Genomic DNA, 26,059 nt, shown 5'->3' on the forward strand with positions numbered 1-26,059 from the left:
AGCACCACTTATGTGGTCTGACTGCTGCTTCTTCTCACCTGCCATGCCTTAGCTCTTTCTTTCTGGAGACGCTTCTTGGCAGGTGGTCCATGGGTTCTCATACCTGGGTTTGCTTGTGGGGCTCCAACCTTCCCTTTACCTCACTGTGAAGGAGTGAGAGAGAGAGAAAACAAAAGCCCCGAGGTGCCTCGTGCTGGACAAGGGAGGTCAGGAGAAGAAAAACAGCCAGCAGCAACAGACGGGGAAGGTGAAAGCAAGCAACAGTTACAGCATGGATGGCCAGTGGGTCTGCAGCTGGAGACTGGAAGAGAAGAGAAGCAATCACCACATTTCCAGAGCAGCATCTTGTTCCAAATTGGAGGAAGGAAACTGCTCAGAGGTATTTCCGGCCCTGGAGAGTGGCAGAACTGGGTTGATTCCTTGTGGGTCGGAGACAGAGGAGTGTCTGAGCATCCTAGCTGGCAAGTGTTGCTTACCCTGCCGGTGAAATGCTGTGGGTGTCACCCAGAGAAGGAAGCAGGAGGAGGAAGCCCACACAAGACTTCTGATAATCCCTGGAGCAGAGTGACATCTGAGGATCTGGGAGAGAGGCCTGAAGAATTGCTGTTTTCAGGTTAGAACCTCGCTGCACTTGGGAGAGATCCCTTTGGGACTGTGAATGTTCACAAGTAAGCCAGGGCAGGCCTGTGCAGAGTAGTGACTGGATTAACTGTTTTTTGTTTTTTTGTTTTTTCCTATTGTGATTTGGACAGGAGAGCCTGACCCCAGGTGAAGGGGACATGGACTGAGTCTGACAAAGAGACTGAGAGCAATCAGGTTTTGCTTTCTTTTTTATATTTGAGTACATGCCCAGGCCAACCCCTGGAAGGGTGCGCACCTAACTAAAGCCAATAGTCACCCTGATGGCTGAGGGCAGAACCGGCAGCATTAAGATCTGGCTTCAGAAAACTACGAGTGCCATCTGGAGAGTCTAGGGTGGGGTAAAGGGGTGGTTTGGACCCCCACAGAAGAAAACAAGGATTGCGACCTGCTAGGAGCACCTTGGGCATTGCCTCTTAGCAGTATAATATCATCAAAGTCATGGAAGGCGAGAAACGTAAGACCAGCTTCCTGGCAGACCAGGTGATCCGAAGTCGACATCCATTCTGTTACTGCCTGTAGGAAAATGAGCTCAGGGCAGTGGCAGCAAGCCCTACAAAGCCTACAGTAGTCACACTCATCCTTACCACATCCACGGCTGAGATGACCCTTGCTGTCTGGAGGTCTCGCTTATAAGTGATGTCTTCTTACCTGTACCATCCTGCTTCTTGAGGGTGCCAGTCTCCTGGCTGTAAATTCTTCACAGGACATCCTTTGACCCAGGGCTTTGCAACAAAAGTTGCCTCAATCTTGGGGTAACTCGGAATTTAAGGATAATGCCCATGGTGACAGAAAAGGAACTTAAGGATAACAACAGTGGAACAGAAAAAAACCAGTATCTGCTTATAGGGCCCTGTGTCTTATCTCCCAGGCCCAACAGGTCCTGGCTGGGGCTTTTCACTCTCCCTGCTCAAAGGTTGCCTGCTGGGCTAACAGCTCCCTGCTGCGCCCCTGGTCGTTGTCGTGTGGGATGTTTCTCTGGGTCCCCGCCCCTTCCCACCTCAGCCCTGTCTGACCTGAGGCTGGGTTGTCCGGTCCACTCCCTGTGCTGCCCTCATTGCTGGCCTTGGGTGTTCCACATGGCTCTCCCTCCTGTGTTGGCCTCAGGCTGCCATAGCCCTGCACTGTCATCTGTCTTGTTGCCTGGTACAACCCCCAGCTTCTTTCCCTCTTTGCAGGTCCCCGGTAGGTTTTGTGCTGCTACAGCATTTGGCCTGGTCCTCTTGACCCCTGTACTGCATGACTCCCTCTTACGGTGGGGCTTCTGCCTCCTCCTGAGGCTACATGGTGTGCCGCTCAGGTTTCTTCGCTGCACCCAGAGGCCTTCCCAGACCCACCTCCTGCAGCATCCCCTAGGCATACCACTGCTCCCCAGTGCCTTGCTCCCCAGCATTCCCCGGGCTTCTCCTGGGGGCATGCCCTGGCATCTCCCCACTGGCATTCTCTTTCTCTCCTGTGTGCCCTGCAGCTGTGTTCCCAGCTGCCTTTTGAATGGCCTGCACCTCCATCTGGCCACTCCTGCTTTTGCCACTGATTTGCAGGCTCAGGCAGCTCCGAAACTGCTGTGCCTGTGTTTGCTGTCTTGGTGTCTTGCCGCAGCTTCTGCCCATCATTTACCCTGAAGTGAGTAATGGGGCAAGTTGGGGGTGAGGGGCGCTCTCTTCCCTTCTCACATACCCCACCATGGCACCACCATGCGATCTTCTCTTATTACCTGGTGCTGGTGGTGATGTCTCCCCCTGGTGACATCACTATCACTTCCCCTGAATGGCAATGAGATGAAAAGTCAGCAACTACATTGTTTTTCCCTGGTCTGTACTCTATTGAGACCTGAAATGGCTGTAACACCAGGGCCCAGCATGTGATTTGTTTATTGTACATTTTGGCTGACTGGAGCCATTTCAAAGGGGCGCGGTCTGTTATAACCATGAACTCTTAGCCAAACAAATAATAACGGAAATACTCTACCCCCCATTTTGGAGCCAAACATTCTCTCTCAATTGTGGCATACTACTTTTCCCACTCATTGAGCTTCTTGCTGGTGTAAGCCACTGGTCTTTCTGCTCCCTTGATTTTCTGGGACAGAACTGCCCTATGCATCAATCTATAGGACAAATGACATGAAAAGTCCAGAGTGCGTAACACTACCTCTTGGCACGGGGCTCGCTTGAATTCTTCAAAGGATTTTTTCTGCTCCTTCCCCAATTTGATGACTCCATTTCCTTTGCCTTTGATGACGTTTGTGAGTGCAACCATGAGCCCTGCTAAGTGTGAAATGAATTGCCTGTAGTAACTTGCTAAGCCCAGAAATGCCCGCATCTGCTTTTTAGGCTATGGGATCTTGTACTTCTTTATAATGGCTACCTTATTGGCCTTGCCCTACCATAAAGCCCAGATACTTGGTTTCTTATTGCTTCAGCATATACTTCTTGGGTTGGGCCATCAGACCCGTTTATCTCAACTCTTGCAGCACCGCCCAGACCGCTTGCACGTGTTGGTCCTATGTTTCAGTGTATACCATGATATGATCAATGTAGGCAGTGGTGTTCTGATTGTGTGGGGCCAATACCCAATCCATCAACCTCTGGAAAGTTGCTGCTGTCTCATTGAGATCGAATGGCATCCTACAGAACAGATCCTAAAGGGTTCCAAACACTGTTTTGGCTCTGTCCTCTAGGCACAAAGGTATTAGCCAATACCTCTTCACCAGGTCAAAAGTCAAGATGAATCGGGCCTTCCCTATCCTTTCCAGTAATTTCCCTACCTATGGCATAGGGAATGTGTTTAATTGTGTGATGGTGTTAAGTTTGCAGAAGTTGATGCATAGCCACGAAGTTCCATCAGCCTTCGGGACCATCACAGTTGGGCTGCATCGGGGGCTCCGGGGTTCCCTAATAATCTTTATCTCTTCCTTTACCATTGGATACTGATGGTAGGGTATCTGTTGTCATCTTTGTCTTACTATAGCCCCCTCAGGCGTCACAATTGTATGTACTGCACCTTGGGCTTTACTGGGTATGTTACTGAACACATTGGCAAAGTCCTGAACTAGCCCGGCCAGCTGCCTTCACTGCTCAGCAATAAGATCTTGGCCTATGGGGACTTCCCCCCTCACTTGCCACGTCCCTTTCAGCTCCACCACTGCCCCCCCACCAACTCTTCCTGCTCCAGTAGTGGCAGAGCCAGGAGTCCCTCTGACTCTTGCCATAGCTTTAACAGATTAGCATGATGTATCTGTTTTTCTCGCCTGTGTCTAGGGTGCAGTACCTTGTATTCGACTAGGTCAATCTGGCAGACGATCTAGAAAGGCCCCTGCCAGCAGGTCAGGAACTTACATGTGGAGCTGGGCAGCAGGACCGACACCCTCTGTCCCACCTGCAACTTGCATTCCCCTGCATTCTTATTGTACTGCTGTTTTTGCCTCTTCTGTGCTTCTCTCAAGTTATCTCTGGCCACCTGGTTAGCTTTCTGCAACCTATCTTTCAGTGTTTGCACATACTGGGATGGAGCAGCCCCCTCACCCTCTGCTCCTTCCCATCCTTCTTGCACAACATCCAACAAGCCTCACAGGTGAAACCATTTTTGGTTTCATGTCACTTTCCTAATTGAGTTAGTGTCACTTTTATAATGGTGTTTTGGGATTTTCAGTTGTGTAATAGAGCGAGATTTGGACTAACATCTATCCTTTCTTAATCATTTTAAAAGTACTATAATTGTATGATGACAGTAGGAGGAAGTAAATGTGCTTTATTCTCTTAATAATATATAGTTCTTACAGATCCTGCTCCAATGAGAGTAGATGTTGAGTAGAGTCTTTCTCCCAAAACTCTTAATTAGATTTTACTTTGATTTGAAAATTCATAACCGTATATACTATTTCATATTCAGTTATTTCATATATCTTTTTGCTTTAAATGAAAAGGAAGAAAAATATCCACATATAAACATATGTTTTCCTTAACTATTTTTGTCAGAAAGAGAGGCAGGTATTAATTTAGAAGTGATAACTAGTACATCTCATCAAATAAAATATGATTAGTATCCACAAAAATGTTCTTTTTTGAGTGATTATCTACATATTTCTCCACTGTTAATATCTAGGTATCTTGCACATTTCAATTAGACACCTCTGTTAGAAGAATTATAACATACACACTCCATGTCCTTATGCCAATGATACAAATGGATGCGGTTGCACTGGCAACCTCTCTGTTTTATCTTCTCATCCATGGTGGGACCTGAAGCAAAAATACACTTCGCTGAGAGAAATTAATCTAAGTAATGACTTTCTCTGCAGTTAACTACTTAACATTAAGCATATTAAAACTATCCCCCCCCATACACACTATTCTTAATTAATAGAGCTATTTTTTTAATCTTTTTTTTTTTAAACAGGTCCTCTCTAGTTAGTTAGTTACTCGTGATCGTGCAGAAGGCTCCAGGCTTCAAGCACTGTTATTATTCAGAGATGTTGTGCCTACTGATTTGTAGAAGCTCAAGCAGCGTGTTTCATTTGAGTAATAGACATATAGGTTAGAGACAGAAGTTTAGGTTTAAGTGATCAGAAGCTGGTTTAAACCTGTAACAGAACAAAAGTTCAGTTGACATAAACCAGTTTCAAATGGCCAAAACTGGTTTAAGGTGAATCTGATTGAATGTAGTATCAGACTTAATTCCTTGATTGATGTCAAACCAGTTTATGGAACTTCTGTCTTAGACCCCTTCCTGATTTAAGTTATATCAGAGTCCCCAGCATCCCAGCATGTTTTTCAGGCCTGTGCTGGGCTGCGTTGTAATGTCTGTTCCAGAGAGCAGGCTTGGCCTGGCCTAGCCTCTCTCCTCCCTAGCTGGAGCACTATTGCTACTCCAGCTGGCTGAGAAGGAGGTGGGGAACTGCAGCTGGGGTCTGCCTGGCAGGGGCACAGCAGCATCTGCCAGGCTTCCCTCTTCTCCCATCTCCAGCCATTGCTTAAGCAAGGATTCCCCCCTGTCCCCTTTCCTTTCCCACTTGCAGGGGCTCCAAATGGGATCCCCTTTTGCCTCAGGCTAGGGGCATCTGGCCATGCCCCCCCCCATGTTCCCTCTCTGCCCCGCTTGCTAACTAATGAGAGATGTCTCCAATTTCACTGTAACAGATGTAGACAGAACAGTGTCTGCCTAGGGCATCCTAGTACTTAGCAGGTCACCTGGGAATGTCTGTCAGCCAGCCAGGGCTGCAGGTCTCACCCTTCTTCCTGGGTTTCTTTGAGGTTTCTGGCTCTCCTGCTTTCTCTCACTGCCATTGCCACCCTTCCCACACTTCTACTGCCACATACCAAACATCCAGACCTTTGCTGAGCACTTTACTTAATCCCCATGATTGCTGTGATTATTGGTGGTAGCAGTGCGTGTGTCTGGGATCTCTATTTAGCTTCTTCATTTCTTAAATGGGATAAGGATAGCATCAAGGCAGCTCTGTTTTCCAGCTGCATTCTAGCTGCTGAGAGAGAGTGTGTGTGTGTGAATGGGGAGCATCATGGTTGAGCAAGAAGCCAGTGGCTTGCAAATGCCTGCAGGTAGGAAGAGCTTGAACTAATGAGGGAGACACTTTTGTTTTCTGTTGTAGGGCTTGATGGGCTGATAAGCTTTATGTTCTGATAAGCTCCTTCCTGGCTTGCTTCAAAGCCATCTGAGTGCAGGCATCTCCTACCCTGAAAACCATATATCAAATGAAGCTTCACTGTGCAGCGATTAATGCTGGTGAAGGGTCTGGTAACAGTCCCTGCCCCTTGAGCAGTGAGTGGGGGAAGAGGGGGGACAGATCTGGCGAGGGTTGCTTCCCCCTTCCTCTCTAGGCACACCCTGGCTGGGGACTGTACAGGCTAGGATGGGGGTTTAAACTCAGCCCTAATCATAGCAGCCTGCCATGGCCTGGCCATGCCCCTGCCTCCTTCCCTGCCTGTCAGCACAGCATTGTAGAAGGGAAGGGAAGGGAAGGCTTGTTCTGGTGCCCCCAAGTTCTGTCCTGAGCCAGTGTAGGCAGGTGCTTGCATTTCCTGAATCAAAAGTGAATGTCTATTCACTTGTAAATCACTTAAATGTATGCAGGTTAGACTAGCCTGCACAGATTGAATCAATTCAGGCTCAGGCTTTTTGAATGTCTGTACTTAACCATGAAGGGCAAGGGTTCAGACCTCCAATCCTGTCTGTCTTGTACAAGAAAATCAATTAACACAAGCATTGTGCCCATACTTTGGCTCTGGCAAGTGTAATAAAAATTCTAGTGTTGGACAGACCTGTTGTATTCATATTCCCTTAAAAATTTGCCGCTCCTCCTGTCCCCTCCCCACTCATTTCACAGCGTCTCTTCCTCGCCCTACCTCATTTGCGTGCCAGCTCCTCCCCTTTCCCACATTGCAGGGTTTCCATTCCTAGCCCCACCCCTCCCTTCCTCATTTTCATGCTGGCCCCACCCTGCACAGGTCCCTGCCAGCCATGTGGACTAGAGCAGGTCGCAGTGCAGCGGGCAGGTGCAGGGGGCATGGATGCAGGCTCAGAAGGATGCTGTGGCTGGGCCTGTGGGAGATGCTGCTGCCGCTGCTGCTGTGACTGTCAGGGCAGGAAGCTGGTGCTGCTTCTGCTTCCCCGCATCCCCCTGCACCTGCAGACATTGTGCTGGGGGTGGTGAGTTGTGGCTCGCAGCGGGGGAGGGAGGGACCCTTGCCGCTTGGGCTCGGGCTCAGGCTGCCCCGGGGGAGAGGGAGCAGGGGGGTGTCCCTACACATCCCGCAACCCCCTGTAGAGTCCCCACATGTCCCCCTGGCTCCTGAGCCCAGGCGCGCAGGTGTGGGAGCATCCTCAAGGCTGCCCAGGTGGCAGGGAGGACACGGCGGTGTCAGGCGGCACCCCTTGACTCCTGCGCCCCAGGCCACGGCTGGACTGGACAGGCCATGTGAATGCCCACACCTGCTGGCCCACTGGGTGATAATAAGTTCATGATCTGGCCCCACATTGAAAAAGGTTTGACACCCCTAGTCTAGAGTAATAGATCAGACTATGAATTACTTAGAGAAGCTGAATGCTTTCAGGTTAGCAGGTCTTGAAATAGCCTAGGGTAGTAAAGGAATTGTTGGCAGTAATTTGGGAGTCATTAGTTATCTTCTTTGAGAACTCATGGAGGTGCAGAGCAGCAAAATCATTAGGGGCTTAGAAAGCAAGGTTTATTAAGAGAGGATGAAAAAGCCATGGTTATTTAGTTTGAAGAAGAGAAGACTTAGGGGAGATTTAATACCAGTCCCCAGATTCCCAAAATTCCCAATGACCAATTTTATAGAGGGGATGGAGATGGGCTTTTCTCCTCTGGAAAATGACTAGGAGGAATTTTCTGACGATGAGGATGCTCAAGCTTTGAAACAAGCTACCTAGAGAAGCTGGAATCTCTACCCCAGGATATTTTCAAAAGCTGGTTAGACAAGCACTTGGCTAGGGTGTTTTAGTCAGAGATCATCTTGTCTTGAGTAGGGGGCTGGATTAGATAACTCTACTTCTCTGTGATTCTAAGAGGAGGAAATGTTAGAAGAAGCACCGGTTCCATATTTTATCTTCCCCTCTGGATAGGGCAGCTCCCCAGAATCAACATCTCCCATTTCTGAGCACTTGAATACATTCAAAGAACTTATCAGAAAGTTAGTCTCAATCAGGAGTAAATGGAAAAAAAAAAGTTGAATTGATGTGGGAATTTTTCACAAACTCTTACACATTTTCTGAATATCACCTCTTTGAGGATCTGGTTGATGCTAACTTCCCTAATTGCTAAAAAAAATAAAATAAAATAAAATTCTTACTGGGACTATTCTTAAGGATTTGAATATAATCTTTACACATTCTCTCCCTTTCTCTTGTTATGGCTACTGTGAATGAGTGTTCAAAACATCAGAATAAGAAAAAAAAACTGGATAGTTATACGAAAATATTAATCAGTTTACAGAAGTAAATTTCAAATAGCAAGGTGTACGTTCCATATACTCATTATTAATTTTAATTTAACATCAAAATTGGCAGATAAATTGGCTGATGAATGCATAGAAGAGGAAGGACATCACAGATCCACGATGCTGTCTGGCCCTGGATCCATACTGCTGCATCCCAAACATTGCCCCACAGATCCAGCCTGGGAAGAGCTTCTGTGATCTGGATCTGGGCTGGGGTCTGGGATGAGTTTGATACCCCTGTTCTAGAGCCTTTCCCCCTGTTGGATCACCCTTCCTACTGTCTCTCAACACCTTTACAGCAGGACATTAGCTGGTGTGGTCCCCCTGCCTTACCTGTGGGATGTTAGAGTGTTATGGCTTGTGTTGTGTTGGAGTTGACTGTATAGTTTGGCTAAGAGGTTAGATAGTGGATTTGTAAAGAATGGCTTGGACAGAAACAATCCTGCCTCAGGCAGGGAATTGGTCTAGATGACCAAGGTCCCTGCTTCTCTATGACTGGGATCCAGAACTTTAAGCTTTGGTAACCGATCCACTTTACACGATATTCTACGAGGGCAGCATCTCTTTGTGACAACCTGTAAAATGTATGCCCTCTTAAATCAGGTTATTTGTCTACTGATTCTCTTTCCCAAGCCTCACTTACTAAGAGAAAAGGAACAGGTAATTTCCTTAATTACACAACCTTATTCTTTTATACTGAAAACAAAACAATTAAGAGTCTTTCTGAGGGGTTTTGGGTTGTAGCTGTGTTGATCTAAGAACATAGGCAGGCAAGGTTATTTGGGTAGATGTGATTTTATTTATTTATTTATTTATTGGGGTTTTTTTGGTTTTTTTGGTATCATAGCTTGGTCTAATAAAAGATACTTTCTGAAACTTTTTTTTTTCAGTGCATAGTGAAAGAAAAATGGTATTGCTTCAGTGAGTTTTGAGATGGGTGACATTTTGAACAAGGAATTGTTACTTTCTAGTCAGCTAAACTTTCCTGAAGAATATCCTCATTTAAGTGCACTGTTTGCTACTTCAGTGGCCTTTTGAACAAAGTCCCAATTACAAATATACATAATGCTCTCACGTGGTCTGACATACTTTTTCAAATTATCGTGCTTGTAGGGTAGGCTTCTTGGTTTAACGTGGATTTCGGTATAACAATAATCCACTTGATATTTTGGTAGATTTGAAAGTCTTACTACTCCTGAGTCCTACCAAAACCAACTGCTTGAAGCTACAATGAAATGTGCTTGTGCAAAAGAACTCCAAGGATGAAACAGTTATTTCACAGTAACTGTTCTTAGAATAGTAAAATACCTCTCATTTCATTGGTCCCCACATCTTTGGAGTGGTCATCATCAATTTACCACTTTAAAGAAATGGAAGCAATTAGGACAACCAGTCCTCTTTTATGACCTTAGCTGATAGCACATGGTGCATGATGTACCACTATGGTGTAGCTAGAAAAAGTTTGATTCCAATGCTCTGGGTAGTTTTACTTACTCTTATAATGCAGGGTATTTGAGTACATCTTACAAAATAAGTTACTATATGTAATTGACTTCTTTGGCACACAGTCGTATACTTTCTCCCTTCCTGATATCACTTGAGTGGATAACTATTTTATATAAATTGAATAAAGCCATTGCAGCCATATAGCTTTTGTAAGTTTCTTGAATCATAGAAGAAAATTTGAGTTGTATAGAATCAAAAACAAATCCTAGAAAATAATGCAAGAAATGATGCACAAGTTTCATCTTAATTTAAATTATTTTTGGTTTAAAATAGATATAAACATGTTTAACATTTTATATTAGCAAAGATTATTAATTTATAGTTCTTGTTATGCTGCTCATAAATATACAGTATTTTGAGTTTATTCTTAACTTGTTGAGGGACTCTACTAAGATGTTTTTCAACATGTATGACCTCATGAAGATTCATTTCAGGATCCATATTAAATTGCCTTTCAAGCCTCTGGCAACTACTTAAGCAAACCTATAGATCAGCAGTGCTCAAGCTTTTGGCCCTGTGGGCCAAATGGCTGGAGTGGGCTTCCTCCTGGCCCCTGTGTGCTTGGTTTGGGCACTGGGGCCTGGTATTGGGCCCTGGTATCTTACGCCAACCCTGCACACTAGTATCAGGTGCTTGATTTAGCATGCAGGGTCTGGGTCTGGAAATTTGGTAGCAGGGGAGTGCTGCCACCAGTCTCCTGCCACTAAATTTCCAGACCTGTGGGGAGCCTTATGGGTCAAATGACATGGCATTAGGGACCGGATCTGGATTTCAAGATGGGGGGGATTAAGAACCCCTTTTGTAGATACTATTTATTAACCTTTACCTAGCCCTCTTGACAAAGTGACATATTAAAACAAAATTATGTAGTAGAGCCCCAGAAATATGGAACATGGCCAGGAATAGTCACTAAGCTCTCCCCACACACCCTAGTGGCCTGCCTGTATCATCCATGTATCTGTCAAAAACTAAGCCAAATCAACCTACATGCTCCTTAGGGCTTTTGTGATCTGCAAGTTGGCTCTTAGTTTCCCTGTTTTTAGAGGTGGTATAGAGCAGAAAATGACAGAGGTTATGGCAAGAAAGTCTTTCTTTTAAGAAACTGTCATGGGGGAATAAAAGCCTAAGAAAGGGGCTGTAACTGTCAGACAGTGAATGCTTCAAAGATGCACATGCTGTGAATCCAGTAAGTTTCCTAAAGCACTGTGTCAGATCTTGGGGTGCTTTGGGGCAGAAGCATTCCCAGCTGCAGGCTTTGTGGAAGTGCTAAGAAAAGCCATTGCAGCTTCACTACTCCTACTTTAGCCAGAGTGCCTTGGTACCATTTTGCACCAGAAAACGTACAGATGGGAGTCACTCTTCTGTATACCAATTGTCCCAGAAGTGGAACTGAATGAAAATAGAGATTCATAAGACACATCACAAGTTGTTATCTTGTTCAGTGAGAGGCAGAAGTCTGGAAAACTAATACAGGAAGACTCTAAGGATCATAATGAAGTAAATTTAACAAGCCCTTTAGTGCTTTTGAAAATCCAGTTTTTCTCATGCAATTGATCATATGGAAATAGAAGAGGTCAATGTGCTTTGGAGCTATGTGTTCAGATGCAGTAGGCACAAAGTATAAATATATGTGTAATCCAAATGCATTTGGAATATAGCATTCTGATACTAGTGGATATCTTTTAAGTATTTCAGCAATATAAATGATAATGATGAAGAGATTTTAGTGTGGCATTAGTGTGGCCTTGATAAATAAAAATAAAGAAGAAATCCAATTTGAATATCAAGAAAAAAAAATCCTAGAAGATTTATAGTAATATTCAATAAGTGGTTAATGGAAATGATGAAAGCATAGTATTTTAGAACGTTAAAAAACTAGATTGAGTAACAGAATAGAAGGAAATTCCACCTTTCTTCCCTCCAAAATGAAGCTGTAGTGCAGGGGTTGGGGGTCTGGCCTGTGAAGCCTTTGGATCCAGACCTCAGAACTGTGGCTTTGGTGGCGTTTTGCAGAGGCGGGACTCCCCTGCATGTACCAGTCAACTGCCTGGGGCTCCAGCTGCCCCTGCCCTGCACTCTGGTCAGCTACTCCAGTGCAGGAGGAGCTCTGACTGTGCCATGCTGCAATGAGGCAGCATGTGTGCAGGTGAAGGAAGACGTTTCCTATGCCACACTGCAATTGAGCAATGGGAAGAAAAAGTGGCAGCAGCTAGGTCCTTTTGTCTGCCTGGGTCTGACCAAGCTGAGTCATTCCAGCCCTCTTGCTGGAAAATGTTACTAATGTGTGCCCTAGTGGACACTGGAACACTATAGAGGTGTGACATAGCAGGAAGCCAACAGAAGCAAAGTTTGCCAGTGGAGGAGTAGGCCATGGGAATATATGGTTCAGGACATTAATAATTGTACTCAGTTTTATTAATTACATCACTGATAACGAAACCAACTAAGTTTGGTTTGCAAATTTTTTTGGATGAGCCATCATTCTGTTTCATATAATAAATGTTAGTTCATTTATAAATAGTCTTGCCTACACTTAACAAAACATACTGTATTTTTTTTGGTTTTTTTCTGTTGGAAATTGCCATAACATGAAGAGGTATAGTTCTGTGTTTATACAGCAGAATGGAGAAATCCTTTGTGCTCTGTGGTCAAGGTTTCAATTGAGAAATTGATCAGCAAAATTTAACCTCTAAAACAATTTTTTTATACACAGATTTAATTATTTTATTCTGCCTCTTCCCTCCTCAACCCCCTTACCTCCTGTGCATGCAGATTTGTCCCTAGAGAGTATATTGTAAATATCAGGATTCAAAAAAAAATCCTGTGAGGTGACTGTTTCGGAAGCCAGGATTTGTAAATCTTGTGCATCAGTTTCTTCTCTTTCTTAGCGTTTACTTTTTAGCTTCCTAACTTTTGGCCTCTTGAGACCTTTTTCTCACCTCTCCTTTGTGTTTTCATCTTCAATTGCAACTTTCTTGTTATCTTCATGTCTTAGAAACATCTGCTTTCTCCTGTGTGACTCATCAGTGGAATCACAATAGAAATTCCTCTGCAGCCTGCATTAGCAAGACATGAAAATAACTATTTGTTCCTTTTATCCTGCAATGGAAGCATCCTGTCCTCTTAACTGCACTGCACTAGCAATTCATGAAACCTCTATTAGCATGACATACCTTTTTATACCAAGAAAAATCAACCTTGATTTTTAATTTAAATGTGTAAATAATATTTTATTTAAAGTAAACAATCAGAGGCACCTACATTTTTTATGCAATTAATCTTTTTGTTTGCTTGTTTGTTTGTTTTGGCTAACCATTTTTTAATATGTACCAAGCTATCTAATTTTCTTGGACCAGTGATATATTTTAAAGCCTTCATTTGGAGTTTAACTGTAAGTGCTGTCAGTAGTACCCTTGAAGTTGATAGAAATGTTCATAGTCAATAACAAGCATATTACAAGCTCTTTGCAGAATCAGGTTCTATTTGTTGTTTCTCCTTGATGCCTTAATTCTGGTAGAAATTTACCAAGGTGTCCTCATTCAGCCAAATTGTACATATTTCATTCTTTCAAGTACTACCTTGTAAGACGTGTTTAAACATTCCAGATTTTTCACATCTGTTGCTCTTTACTTGGTAATCAGAAATTAGTCCTTGTTTCCTTTTTAAGTACTTGGTAGTGACTACTGCCATGCCTATGATTTTTTTTTTTTTTTATTCTGTAGCTGCTATACATCATCTCGGAGAATAAGGTGTGTTTTCACAGTTTCCTCGATCCCCGGTGTAGCTCTACAAATTCTGTGTTTCTGTAGATTCCGCCAAGTATTTTGTCAAAAGTTAAGGAAAAATCATACTCGGCATTAGACTTTATAAAATAGGATAACACTCTTATAGGAAGCAGATTCTTTTTTGTAGAAGCAGCTTCTTTATATTCCAGTTGCACAAACCTGGAAGTGAACTAGTATGTTAAGCTGACTAGACTTTTGTTTCCAACCTGCTTGTATTAGATTAGGAACTGCAGCAGCTTTGCATTGTGTAAGAGTAGATTTTAAAGCAATTTATAATGAACTCTTTAACTGAAATGTATACTCTTTAATATATACACATATAGATGTATCTATATAAGTCATAGAAAAAATATAGCATACATGGAGACAGGAGGGTTCAGTGTGGATTTTTTAAAAGATCTATGTTTAAATCTATTTCCATTCAATGATGGTTTTGCTGTTTACTTCATTGCAAGAAGAGCTAAGTCATTCTTGAGCACATTCAAAAATCCTGTTCTGTACTCTTAGTAGATGCAAATATTTGCTTTGTACATGTTAACAGACATGCACCTTAAATAAAGATGCCCAGCATCTGGTGTCAGTACCCACAGGAAAACTGAGCTCAGTGAATTTAATATTTTATTCCTTGTTTTTCAGTGTGTTGTGTTTGCTATGACTTCTGGTCAAATGTGGAATCATATCCGTGGACCCCCATATGCTCATAAGAATCCTCAGAATGGACAAGTGGTAAGTGTAGTGTTTGCATTATCTATATTAACTTTATTGCAGAAGTCTGCAAGTCTATAACGTATAGTTATATATCATATCGTGAGATGGTGGACAAACAGCATTGCTGTACAATTTAAGAATCCAGCATTCAAAGGTCCCCAACACACAGCAGAGCTCCCTTTTGGGCATCTGAATGAGTAGATATATTTTGAGAGGTAGCAAAAAACCCTGAAGTCCCACTTAGGCACCTAAATGAAATGATTAGATGTTTAAAAGTGTCCCACATCAACCAGCTCTCCTTAACACATGAATGTTGTGGGGTTTTTATGCAAAATTGCTCACTGATAGGTTAACATCTGTATATATAAACAATCCAGCATTTATCTTATCCTTAGACTCTTTAAGATTTGACAGAGGTTTCCCAATGGAGATGGAGGAGGTATGTTCTTGATATAACACTCTGTTATCCCCTTAAGTGTTCAAGAAGGCTCTACTGAATTCTATACCCATTTTACTTTCCACTTTGCTTTATAATATGGCCTTTCCTCTTCTGTCAGATTCCTCAGGGACTCCCAGAAGTTGATTGCTTCCAGAGTTGCTGCTAAATGTCCCTGATATTTGTATCAGGAATTGCTGGTATGAGAGGGAGGTGAGTTTCAGAAATACCCCCTAGCAGATTCACAGGTGATCTGATGGGCTGCAGAGGACCTAGGTTATTCTTCATCCTTTGATCATTAATTGCTTTAAGAAAACTGTTGGAATAGGATCCTGTATACGTTTTGACAAACCTTCTCTCAGACTTAATGAAACTTTCAACCATTTTCAAGTTTACCCCTCACTAGTTAATGAAGAATAATTTGTTTAGGCCTAAGAAAATAAATCCTCTCTCAGCTTCCTTTGATGCTTCGTATCTTAATTGGAGTAGCAGTAAAGTGATGGTTAGAATTTGATTACTGATCTGCTTGGTACCAGGAATACAGCAGCAGATTGATGACATAAAATGACATGATTCAGTCTGGCAGCTTTGTTATGCAGAACTGGATTTGATGTAGTAATAAATAATGTCTGTAAAACATTGTGTTTAGAAGAATTTAGAATTTTTCATTACTGCCTTGAAGTATTTAATTTATGATGGCTTCCTTCAGTGTGACAAAGGTAAATGATTACTAGGAAAAGCCACTGGTCCTAACAGTTAAATCAGTTTTTCAGATCTAGGTTCATATACGTGGTCTCTCTCAAAGACGCTTCTGATGCCTGCATAAAAACAAGGGATGTATCTGTATATCATTGGTGTTGTATGTACCTCTAATGCTGTAAGTATGTTTTTGAAAAAGCACAAAAAGTTTGGGTAGATTTAAGGTTAGATTTAAATCCCATAAATGTTTGCATTAATGCTTTATTTTCATGGAAGGATGCAAGTTAATGGGTAGTGCAGGTTGCACAAGTCTTGGACCAGCCTTCTATCTTTATCAGCCATATACATTTATGAGGTGAAAATACTTGCTACTTTCTGTGTTATCGTTTCATCATCAGTGATTTGTGGGATGTTGTGTTCTACTCTACATTGTTTTTTGTAACCTTAAACCTGATGCCTTTTAGCAAAAAATTTGGACAGATTAGAGGGTTTTGCTTAACTGAAGATGTGTAAGAGAGCAGCTTCCCGATTTATTAGAATTACCAGTGAGACATGGCAGATGAGAAAGAGGGTGCCCATGGGGCAGGATTGGCATGATCAAGGAACCCTAGGAGTATCCTGGCCATCCCTGGGGATCCCATGCTGTGACACCTCTCAAAGCACGGGGCCTGGAGTGGTCACCCTGATTTGTTCCCCCGCCCCCGGAAACAGGTCTGCTGTGGCATGTACGCAAGGATGGGGGCCCAATCCTTACCTGGCTTTTCAGCAGCTGGGAGGGGTGAGCTGCTGGCAGGCCGAGTGGTCCCTGAGCTATGTGAAGTCTGCCTGCATGAGCTGCCATTGGGTCCCACAGCCCCTGAGCTGCGCAGGGCCCGCCAAGCCTTGAGCGCATTGGCTTCCAGTACCCTGGACACTGTTGCACTCTGTTACGTAGCAAACTAAAACATGATGAAGGTATTTTATCTTGCTACATACTCAAGTAATTTAAAGTGGGATATGGCACCAAATGTGCAAACAGCAATGCTGTTAAAAGGGGCATTTAAGCTGCTTTAAAGGCCAATTTTGTGACATGTACAAAGTTCCCACTATGTCCCACTTTCATTTTTAAAGCCTTCCAAAGGATCTAGGGCAGGCGTGGGCAATTATTTTGGGCGGAAGGCCACTTACTGAGTTTTGGCAAGCCATCAAGGGCTGCATGACAGGAAGCCGGGGGCAGATAAATATTAATTTTCTAAATTTTTAGGGACACCGTGGGCTGGATAGAATGGCCTTGTGGGCTGTATCCAGCCCACAGGCCGCATTTTGCCCAGCCCTGATCTATGGTCATGTTGCTGTTATTTCTGGCCTTTCTCTCGTGCTGTTAGGTATTATTGAGCTGCATTTCCTCAAAGATGTGGATCTGATCCATTGGAAATATGTTTTAAAAAGTTTGTCATAAAAATATGGTAGAAATGTTCAGAAAAGTTGTGATGTTTTCAAAACCAATCGTTTTGGCTTTTTGTTGCAAAATGATGTTTTTTGTTTCAAACTGAACCTAAACATTGTAATATAACATGAAAAAAGCAAGACTTTATTTGGAAAATATTTCAGGTTGACCCACAATGAACGTGATATTTTTATCTTCAGTTTTGTTTTTCCACAAAGTGAAGTTTGAACTTTTCTGGTTTGGCCAGTGATGTATTATTTGCACAACACGGGGTTTAATCAGCCCTAATTTGAAGTCGTGTTTTTTAAAACACACTGCTTCAATTTTGGGCCCCCCATTTCATCTACACATGCCCTACATCATTACTTTTCAAATAAGAATCTTGACAGCAGTATCTAGTAATCTGTATATTCCTGAAATTGGAAGGAAATATCAAATGCAATCTCTGAACAGTTTTAGCCAATGAAAAACACAGTACAGTTCATGATAATTCTTGCCTCAGGTGTCTGGACTCTTATTCACATTAATCTTGTACACCTAAGCAGGAGGGAAATATTTTTGTTACAGTGCTTTTTCCAGTGTTGTTCTGACATGGCTTTTTCATACAGATCCAACTAAAATACATCTAAAGAGTTCTAAGAGCAGGCCCAGTGATGAATTTCAAATATAAGCAAGCATAATAATATTCCATATCACCTTTTTGCATTCCACCTATGCAGATAAATATTTGAAGCACAGGAAGTACAGTTCAACGTGCTAAAAACCTAGCTTTTTAGTTAAGGTCCAGATAAAATGTGGGTAATATTTAATCATGTGCTTGAAATGAACAGTTATAAAGGTGGGTTTCTCTTTGCCCAAACATTTATGAAGTTCATACAGGATGTAAACTGGCATGGTTAAGATCCAATCTAGCAAATCTTAGTCAGGTTGAGTTTTATTTCTGTTGATGATTGTTATCTTTAAGCATCAGTGAATAAGAACTCTATTTTGATTTAAAGTCCCAAGGTTTTGCTGGTAGGTTGGTCTTCTTCTGTTTCCCTCAAACTACAGTTTTTTTGTTTTAAAAAAATCAATTTATTACTGAACATAACTTGCTTATAAAACATTTGCTTTGTTATAAAATAAATGTTACAGTGTGTACAATAACATGGAATCATGAGTGGCCAGAAAATTCCTGACAATCTACTTCAGAAAATGTTCCTTTTGACTTGAATTCTATGTTCCTGAAGATACTGTTATTGAATGGTTAAGAAACATGTATTGCAAGAAAGAAACATGTATAAAAAAAACCAAACCTGTATGTAAGGAGAAAAAACAACAGCAACAACCTGTTTTTAATGGTTTACACAACAGTTTAGTAGACTGGCAACTAGACAGCCATTTCATCTGAAAAAGCACAGAAGAACATTTAAAAATTAACTTATCTAAAAAGTATGTTGCTTTTTCCTTCATCATCCAAAATGGCCATTAGAGTGCATTAAAATAGTACAGACCATGTGCAATGAATGATGAAATGCCATTCTTGTAGTTGCAGCGAATGAACATTTTATTCTATAGACTGTTCTCTTTGCTATGTGGAAAAAAAAATTAGTGACAGAAACATGCTTGGATAAAGAAAGATCATAGTCCAAAGTGATCTCTACGTTATTTAAACAGTCAGCTCTCAGAAGATATAGGCAATAAAAGTTCAAGCTTGGGCTATCATTTCTCTATGCTGATACAGTATATTGCAGTAATGCAGTTTTGGCTGGGTAAAAATGAAACACTGTCTGTGACAGCCAAGGCTGGATTTCAGACAACTAATCAGACAGGAAGTAGTCTGCCATGATAAAATCAAATGGAAAGGCCACATTTTAATTACGGTCTGTAACAACAGAAATCCAATTTAAATTGCCCACTAACTGCTTGAAGCACTAACCAGTAGATAAAAAAGAGAGAAAGAAAAGCAAAGTTGAGAAAAGATAGGCCTCTAGACACCATATGCAGTTTCATTTGGAGGCAGACCTACTGTTGCACCAAAAAGAAGAAACAGAACTGAACTGTAAAGTTGTCTGAAGACATAAGATCCACACAGACAGATGTTTTAGTTTCTTTAAATGTATAGGAAAAGACACTAATGCAGCACAGGGAAGAAATAATGTTGTTCCCTTGGAATTTTTTAGAAACAGCAAACTATTAAGACAGATGTGCCCATGTTATCACATTTCTACAAGGACAAATTTAATAGCATCTTACTAATATTTGTTATTAAGAAAAAAATGTTTAATTGCCTCTAATTCAGAGTTTCCTAAATGCACAAGTTTATTTTCAGTTACTAAACTTAAAAAATGATACTTGTACCTCAAGGGCAAACTAATTTAGACATTTATTAGCTTTATATTTTTCAGATGAGGTTCCTATGATTATACGTGGATTATTATAATGAATTTATAAATTTTCTGTATTTAGAATCTAATGATTAGGGAGTTGTCTAACATTCAGGGTCATCTTATATTCAAGAAAATACAGTGCTTTCTTACTAGACACTTTAAAGTAGCACATACTTGAATGTTGGCTCATAAATACAAACATTGGGTTTTCAGAATCACTTAAAGGGACCTTATTTTATTGAAATGAATGGCAGATATCCCATTGATTGATTATATTGGAAACAGAGTTGGATTAATAGAGAATTTGAATAACTTTTCCAGAAAATACTTATTCACATTTTTTCACGTACCACTGTTGGTGTTCTGTTAACAGAAGGATGCTCCAACCTTACTTTATTAAAGAAAATATCTGAATAAATAAAAGGCCTTCTTTTCTTGTTCCTTTTACCCTTTGCTGTTCCTTTTGCTTTTAAGAATATATAATATTCATACATCTCTTTACTTGCACAGATGTAGTGCATTCTTTTATTGGAGGTGACTGTTAGATGTAGAGGGAATGTAGAGTGGAAAACAAGTTATTTGGATTCTTATATTTGTGTACCACCATGTATTTTGAAAAATATATTTAATGTTGTTTCTGAAGAGTTGGAGAAACACATTTACTGAATCATTTGTCTATAATGTTTTTATGTCAGCATAGAAATAAGTTCAATGTGGCATGTTATTAAGCTCTGGTTGTTTATAGCTGTAAGACCAACTCAACCTGAAATATTTGAGTTTTGTAAAATATACGTGCTGTGAGATCATTAATCTGATAAATTAGGAGTCTAGTTAAAAGAGATTTTTATTAAATTATTGTGCTGTTAGTTATAGTTAATGAGACTTTACTTGCTTGGATAGTTTATTATGCAATTGTTACATGATCAGTATTTGTGGTAAAAATGAATGTTGTTAAATAATTATTTTTTGTTCCTTGTTAGATGCTTATACTGTTTTTTTTGTTTGAAATGACCAACATACCAAAAACTGCAGAAAACTTTGCATTATATAAATTGTCCTCTTTTAGTAAAAGAGATTTTTCTTTTTTGAATAAAGAATATGACATTTTTACAGCTAATTTTAGCACCAGATCTTGACTTCATGGATCAGACTCTCCATTCTTATCAGTGTTATACTGCAGTGTAGTTTTTCTGGATTTATATTGATATAAATGAAGAATGAGTTAGACTATTCATTCCTTGAATACCTTAATCTCATTGTGATTTCAGGAGGGATCTTGGGTTCATAAAGACTAGGGTTAAGGTTACGGTAGGGCCAGCGCTGAATATATATATATTGCATTGATATTGCAGGAAATGGAAACTAATGTCAGACACATTGTTTTTTATACCGTGGGCGCATCTCCACATGCTATTAATGTACTGTAAGCTTACTGTGCAGTAAACTACTGCACAGTAAATTTTCCCCAGTGAGGAATATTTGTTCTGGAGGAAGTAAGCAATGTAGCTTGTTCCCATGCTCATACAGTATCACTCCATTTAAACATGTATCTTACAGAACACTCTGAAAATAAGCAGAACTATTTGGACATGAATGTGCTGAGTGCGTACAGTGCTTTTGTGCTCTGCAATACAGAGGTGTGGAGCATTTCCCCACTCTTAGCCACAACACCTTGCTAGTGTACTTCTGACTAGTTTTAGAAATACGCTCAATTAAGTGGAAAGTATGCACTTAAGGACTGTCAGCATCAGCAGCACAGTTTGACCATGGATTTTTAGCATAAAATTGAATTAAATTCAAGCTGTGCTTGAATTTAACATTCCTCATTTAATATTTCAATAGCTGAACTATCTTGCATTTTTCTAAGATTCTATATGGAAATATTACATCAGTATTTAGAACGTTTTGAGTATGAAAAGGAGTTGGAATGCCAATACACTAATAAACTTAATTATTGTTTATTTTTATTTTATTTAGTCCTATATGTTTCCTACTGGGAAGTATAAAAACTTTATTGAGTAACAGAGACGAAAATCTCTTTAAGAAAGACAGTCAAATAAATTAGATATGTGCCATTCAAAAACGATCTCCTCCTTGGGTTGAAGAATAGTAATAAAGTATAAAGCAAGTACTAAAGTACTGTATATATAAAACGAAGGTAGACGGGAACCCCCAAATAGGAAATAATAAATAGCAACTCTGAATAGCCATAGAATATACAGACTGCTGTACAAGGTGTTTGTGGATTACAGCCCCTGTAGACATTCAGGTAAAGGCATGACAGGATCCGATGCACGATCCACAGTCACCACTCTTGCCATTTCACACATGCATAGCAGAAGGGATAATACTGTCAGATTCAGTATCAGATCCAATCATACCTCATTGCTGGTGCAGGGGGAGCCTGGGATTGTGACTGCAAGCTCCCCCTGCATGAGCAAGTAGCAAGCTCTCAGAGCTGTGAGCCCCACAGCAGATGATGCCTGCAGCAGGAGCAGTGTTTCACTTACTGCCTGGCTGTAAACCTTGTCAGCTGTGGAGCACTGAGCAGGTGGTACACGTTGTCAGCTGATAGGGCTTCCAGCCACAGGTCACCTTGGCTACACCTTCAGTTAATGGCATGATAAGAATGAGCCACAAAGATTTTACACATTTTTTGTGGAATAACTGTGTGGCTTATCCCTTGTTCTATCACACCATTCATTAGTTGACCATGTGGCTGGATCGCAACTTAAGAGGTGATTCATTGGTTAATCGCACCTTAAGTTTAATGTGTAGCTGGGGCTTTAAATTCCATACTAGTACATTTTGCAGTTGGTATACTTAATGCAAATGATCCCTTTTTTAAAATTAAAGTTATTCCTGGTAAGAGGTGAAGAATGCAGTAGAGTTTTCTTATTTGATTTGGGGGTCATTCATCAAACTCATCATTCTGGTCAAATACAAATGAGATTACATTTGACTTTTTCCATTTTCTTGAACTTTAAATATTTGTGCTGTCTCTGTTTCGGCCAGGAACCTTACTTAACCTTAGCCGTATTAGTAAGACTGCAAGGTCATCTTGTCCAGGCTGTCATTTTTGCAAGTATTAATCATATAGGATGCTTGCAGGTGTTAAAAATAAAAAAATAAAGACTCTTTATTTTAACTTGATGCGTTTCCGTGCCGCGCTCCAGATATGCCCAGAAGAGGCAGCGTGTTACTTCAACCTCACTCTGTAGTGACTTTAAAGATAGGACGCTTTATTGGAGCTTTTTTGGAACTTTTAACTAATAGCTGATTGAATCACGGGGATGGGATGGATCTTATTAAAAGAGGCTAAATAACTTTATTAGAGTCATAACACTGCCTGTAGTCTACTGAGCATAGACTGCACCTCAGATAGATAGGCTGTTCAGAGGTGGCTTACCTTTCACTCACAAACCAAAAACTGAAGATGAGAAAAGGAATGGGTAATATTTACAATGGAAATAGAGGGCTGCTACTTTGTGCTACATACACCTGGAGGGAAAGAATCCTGGGGCGCCAACCCTAGATACCTCCAGCGAAAATCTGCCGTGAAGGGAGGAAACCGACAGATCCTCACAAGCCACTGGAGTCCAGCATGGCACACCTCCATGGTGCACTGGTTACACCAACTAGTTGCTCTACCTCAGCTCTCACTTCAGTCTCTCACACTAACCAGTTTTCTCACAATGCACTCTTTCCCTCCCTTTGAGCCCCTTCATGCCTCTGTCTCACCACACCACACAGAACTTATACACCGCCAGTCTGCATCATCAGTTCCACACACACAGACCCCAGGCCTCACAGCCACACTAATACCCACAGCCATACCTTTACCTGTCAGTCACCAGGGGTTTTATATAAATGTTGCACTCGGGCTACTAGGGTATTGCGCATGGCACATGGGTGTTTACACAGCACGTCATTACATCAGCTTCACAGGTGGTGTTGATTCAGTTACAGAGAGCAGGTCAGATAGAAGTCATTTACTGACCTACTTAGGACCAGGCACAGGGCTAGACATAGGACCGCATAGTCGTGAAGTAATCTCAGACCTGAATTTCTCCCTCAACAGTATGACCAGAGTTCTACATTGTGTTCTAGACGATGCTTCACTAGTGCCTTGTACAAATGCTTTTGTTTCCCTATCTTTCTAGGAAATAACTGTCTTGACACATCTGGGAATTTCATTTGCTTTTCTCACAGCTGCGTCATAGTTGTGGCTGATAGGCATTCTGTGGTCAAGTCGTATTTCCAGGTCTTTCTGTTAGTGCACCAACTGTCTGCCAGATGGCACTAAGGTAGGGGTGGGCATTTATTTAAGGTGGAGGGCCACTTAATGAGTTTTGGTGAGTTATAGAGGGTTGCATGGGTAGTTCTGCCCCCTGACAAATTCCCTGCCTCCTGGCCACCACCTTGAGACCAGAAATCCCTTTCCTAGCTCCTGACCTTTGCCACCAGAAGTCCCTCACCTTGCCTTGGAAGCACTTCTTTTGGGAGGGACATTGCCATCTTGAAACTGAAAAAGAAATGCAACAAATCATGTACTAAAAAAATCTAACGTAGTATAACTTAATTTTATTCACACACACACACACACACACACACACACACACACACACACACACTTGCATAATAGCTGAAATTAGACTCTTGCTCTTGTTTAATGTGTGTGGGAGGATAAGAGGATGGATGTGGGGGCTGTGTGGTTGGGGAGTGAGTGTGTGGGTGTGGGGTATGGCTATGTTGAGTGGGGTGAGGGATGGCGGGGCATGTGGTTAGGGTGGGAGGGTGTGGACATGGTAGGGGTGGTAGGGTGGGAGTATATGTAGGGGTTGTGGGAGTGTGTGGGTATGTTTAATAGTATGGTAGGGGGTGGCGTGTGTGGGAAGGTGTCATTGTGTATGTGTGGATATGAGGGTTGTGGGACGGGGGGGGGGGCTGTGGTGGAATTGAGCATGTTGGGGGTATGGTAGAAGATGGGGAACCAGCCCTGTCCATCTTGGCTGTAGCACACAGTTCCCAGCTTGCAAGGCCAGGACCCATATGATGTGACAAGGGGCCAGCCCAGCCCAGCCTGGCACAGTGTGGTTCCAGCTTCAATGCCAGGGACCACATGGCACAACACGGCACTGGCCCAGCCTGACCTGCATATGCTCTCATTGTCTCTTATGGCTGCCCCTGCAATGGTCCACACTACAATGCTCCACCTGGGGCTGAGTCCCACCCAGGCAGCCTGTGCCTGCACTTCCCCCAGCCCCAGCCAGCATGCAGCTTCTGGTGGGGCTGTTACCAATGTGGCTGCAGCTAGCCAAATGTTCCTCTGCTCCCCTCAGCTCTAGAAGGAGCAGGTGGGTCTCAGCTCCATGTGGAGTATTACAGAGGCAGCTACAGGCCAGATCCAGTCAGCTGGCAGGCTGAATCCAGCCTGGAGACTGTATTTTGCCCACCTCTGTGCTAAGGGATCATAAAAGCATAATTAACCCAGAGAGAATGCAGAATACATACACAGCTCAAATGGACCAGAGTCTCATTTTATTAATACAACAGCTGTTATCTAAGCAGTTTCTATATACAGAGAGAGAAAAACACTTAGCACAACGATCCCACCCAATTTCCAGATGTTGTAACTACTTACAGAAAAAGTGGCCAATCAGTTCCTGAAAGTGGAGAGGGCATCCATGGAAAGTCTTTATGCCTGGCACAATCCAGACAGATGTTGTTTTCATGATGATGGAGACACACTTAACTTTTTTGCTGTGCCCTTTTATGCTTTTCTTCAACTTCACTTCTCTGATGCCTTTTTGTTTTTGGGTACTGTTAATTGGTTTTCCTGCAGTCAACACACTGTCCATATTTTATCCTGTCAGCATATTCCTTTGTTTCCACAGACCCATCACAAGCAAACCTCTTATATGGTTTTTTTCTGATGTCTTAATTTGGGCATTGTCCATTGGTCCCCTCCAGGTGGAAAATGACATACAATCTCCTAATTTTTTTAATGAGACTGGAGTGAGAGACACTGTCAAAGGCCTTACTAAAGTCCTGAAAGACTACGTCCACCGTGACACCTGCCTCCAAGGATTTTGTGACCTGGTCATAAAAGGCCACCATGTTGGTCTGATAGGACCTGCCTCTAAAGAACCCATGTTGATTGCACCTAAGCATAAACTCCCCTGCTTTCCCCTTGTGGAAGTCCACCTCTAACTTTCTCAAAGAGCCTCCCCAGGACCTAGGTAAGACTAACAGACCTATAATTTCTTGGGTCATCCTTCCTCTCTTTTTTGAAAATGGGGACCACATTGGCCCTTTTCCAGTCCTCCGGCACCTTGCCAAAGCACCACGAGTGCTTGTAAAGCTGTGCTGGGGTCCTGCAATGGCCTCTACTAATTTCCTCAGCACTCTGAGGTGGAGATTGTCAGGACCTGCTGATTTGAACACATCCAGTCCCACCAGTTCTCTGACTAGGTCCTCTCTGACCCTGGACCTGGCTGTGCCTCCCCTGGGACCATTGG

The 26,059-nt window shown here is 42.1% G+C and overlaps 1 protein-coding gene across 6 annotated transcripts in view; it reads left to right on the forward strand.

Moving 5' to 3' along the window:
• Nucleotides 1-26,059, forward strand: part of TUSC3 (tumor suppressor candidate 3) — a 314,862-nt gene that overhangs the window by 129,028 nt on the left and 159,775 nt on the right. For 3 of the 6 annotated variants that reach the window (XM_019553216.1, XM_019553214.1, XM_019553215.1), the window contains exons 6-7: nucleotides 14,537-14,626; nucleotides 15,166-15,257. In XM_019553216.1, the coding sequence (XP_019408761.1) occupies nucleotides 14,537-14,626; nucleotides 15,166-15,213 (138 nt within the window). In that variant the 3' untranslated portion in view covers nucleotides 15,214-15,257. The remainder of the gene's footprint in view (nucleotides 1-14,536; nucleotides 14,627-15,165; nucleotides 15,258-26,059) is intronic. The other 3 variants (XM_019553213.1, XM_019553211.1, XM_019553212.1) reach the window with 1 other exon arrangement.

Source organism: Crocodylus porosus, unplaced genomic scaffold, assembly GCF_001723895.1.
Source record: "Crocodylus porosus isolate Cpor-Errol unplaced genomic scaffold, CroPor_comp1, whole genome shotgun sequence".
NCBI classification, from domain to species: domain Eukaryota; kingdom Metazoa; phylum Chordata; order Crocodylia; family Crocodylidae; genus Crocodylus; species Crocodylus porosus.